This window comes from Odontesthes bonariensis, chromosome 13 (genome assembly GCF_027942865.1).
Source record: "Odontesthes bonariensis isolate fOdoBon6 chromosome 13, fOdoBon6.hap1, whole genome shotgun sequence".
NCBI classification, from domain to species: domain Eukaryota; kingdom Metazoa; phylum Chordata; class Actinopteri; order Atheriniformes; family Atherinopsidae; genus Odontesthes; species Odontesthes bonariensis.
In genome coordinates, this window is record NC_134518.1 from 27126812 (window position 1) to 27129364 (window position 2553).

At 35.3% G+C, this 2553-nt stretch overlaps 1 protein-coding gene across 1 annotated transcript; it reads left to right on the plus strand.

Moving 5' to 3' along the window:
• The first annotated feature begins 247 nt into the window (after positions 1 to 247).
• LOC142397372 (uncharacterized) lies at positions 248 to 2118 on the plus strand. The gene is made up of 6 exons (XM_075480724.1): positions 248 to 290; positions 395 to 721; positions 1024 to 1380; positions 1491 to 1613; positions 1809 to 1870; positions 1976 to 2118. Exons 1-6 carry the CDS (start codon positions 248 to 250, stop codon positions 2096 to 2098), a joined length of 1035 nt encoding a protein of 344 aa, XP_075336839.1. The 3' UTR covers positions 2099 to 2118.
• Positions 2119 to 2553: the final 435 nt, after the last annotated feature.

Consider the following 2553-nt stretch of genomic DNA (forward strand, 5'->3'; position numbering starts at 1 on the left):
AGCAGATTATGTGATTTTGTTTTTCACAGCTCTCTCTCAAAGTTAAGATTGAACCTTGAACACAATAAAATGAAAGAAATATATACACATACATACACGTACACACTATACATAGGGCCAAAGATCAGTGGCAGGAAATGCACTTTGTATAGTCTGAGATAACCAATCAGATGAATTTGATGCTCTGGATAACCACACCTCCCTTTGTCACTTAAGAAGCTGTTCTTCCAATGAAGACAGTGTCAAGATGATTCTGGTATGGGTTACACTGCTTCTTCTTCATCGAGGGTGTAAGTACTATATACAGGAACAGAAATGTGATATTCTCTTTATTATTTTGAATTTGAGTAATCCTTTTATAGTTTTACTTATACCTTCTTTCTTTTTCATGCAGATTCACTGGTTCCAGTGGTCACAGTTCAACTTGGGGAACCTGTGACTTTGACATGTGTTTTGTCCGATGAAACGCGGCGTATTGAAAAAGTTCACTGGTCCAAGCAGAGTGCAGGAGATACTCTGAAATCCATTGTGATGATGTGGAAAAATCAAAACCCGATTTACGGACCAGCGTTTTCTGCCTCAAAACTGAAGGCAACATACAATGGGAAGAATAGCACTCTGACAATTTTGAGGACAAGTAAAGAAGATGAAGGAATGTATCACTGTGCGATCTTTGAATATGCTGCTGTTACTTGGAGTGGGACTTATTTGTCATTAAACGGTAATTATGTTATCTACTTATTCCAGTTTTTTGGAATTACTGTGAACGGTACAGATATCCACATTTACACTTGATGAAGATATTTCGTTATATATGATTAAATAGGTCCTGACATATTGAGAGGTAACTTATATAAAGTTATATAAAGTGTATTACAGTGGAAGAATAGCTTATGTGCAAACTATCACATCAATTTACATGCCCGACTTTGTGAAAACAAACTGGAAACACCCAGAAGTCTTTATTTGTCTCTTTTTGCACGACACTAAGTAAACTTTTCTAATGTGTTCTGAATCATACAGGAAACTCTGAGAGAACATCAAACTACATTGTTGTCCAGCAGCCGGCAGTATCAGATCCAGCTGGTCCAGGAGACTCAGTGAGTCTGCAGTGTTCAGTCCTCTCTGACTCTGAGAACAAGACGTGTTCAGGAGATCTCAGTGTGTTCTGGTTCAGAGCTGCATCAATGAAATCTCATCCACACATCATCTACTCTGATGGAAACAGACGTAATGAATGTGACAAGAGAGCTGCCACTCAAAAGAGATGTGTGTATCACTTCTCTAAGAACATCAGCTCCTCTGATGCTGGGACTTACTACTGTGCTGTGGCCACATGTGGAGAGATACTTTTTGGAAATGGGGCTAAACTGGAAACCGGTATGATTTTTTTCCTGCATAATACTGGAGGTATTTTTAAGAAACTTCCAATTATATAATCAATTAAGGTTTGTTTGGAAATGATATGTACTCTGTTTTTCTTTTTCCAGAGCATACAAGTTCTGAATTCAACATGCTGGTGATCATAACAATCTGCTTCGGCATTTCTGTGATTGTAAATGTTTTTTTCATCTGTTATAAAACAACAAGAGCAGCAAATGGAAAATATAAAGGTAAGTGTTGTTCACTGAACTTAAAATTTTAAATCTCTAATCAAAGTAGTCTTAGTATATAAAGTAGAACAAAGCATTATTTATGTCATGGAATAAAATCGCAGATATGAGTAGATGTATGACATATTGTCACTAAAATAATTAACACTGTTTCAGTCTCCATGTTTGTGACATTCCTATTTTATTATTTATCAGGGAGAGAAAGCAACTCTTCACAAGCAAGACATGATAACTCAATCCAACCAGAAGATGATTTAGTAAGTAATGATATGAAATCACCTAACTTGCTGTTGCACTGAAATATTTACTTACAGCTGGATGTAACAATATGAAGTTAAAATGAAATTTAATCTGCTGCACAGACTGAAGGTGGACGTGATCTGAACTACGCTGCGTTGCATTTCTCTGGAGGGAAAGCTACAAGAGGAAAGAAGAAGAAAGAGTTGAGGACAGAAGAAAGTGTATATTCACATGTTAGATCCTGAATATCAATGTGTGTCTCTGTAAATTAATATAGGTGAAAATAGACTGATATATACTCACAATATGAGTAAATAATAAATGTTGCAGATTCAATCTTCAATCTTAACTTTGAGAGAGAGCTGTGAAAAACAAAATCACATTATCTGCTCTTTTTTATAAAAAATAAAAAAAATAAAATGAGTCTTTTGTGTCTTCTTATTCTAATGTCTTAGGAAATTATCCCACTCTCTTTTGCACTGTACCACATTTATGCTTTTCTCAAGCCTAAAGCCTTAAAGCCTGTCAGTTTTATTTGTGAAACCTCTTTAAAAGAATTATTTCAGTTATATCTTTACTTCGAACATCAGTTCAAAGTAAACATATTTTGGTAAAGTCTGACTGTGCAGAAAAATCATGACATGATCATGACAATGTAACTGAAATAATTTTTTGAATGTTTGCATGTTACTGGCCTGGA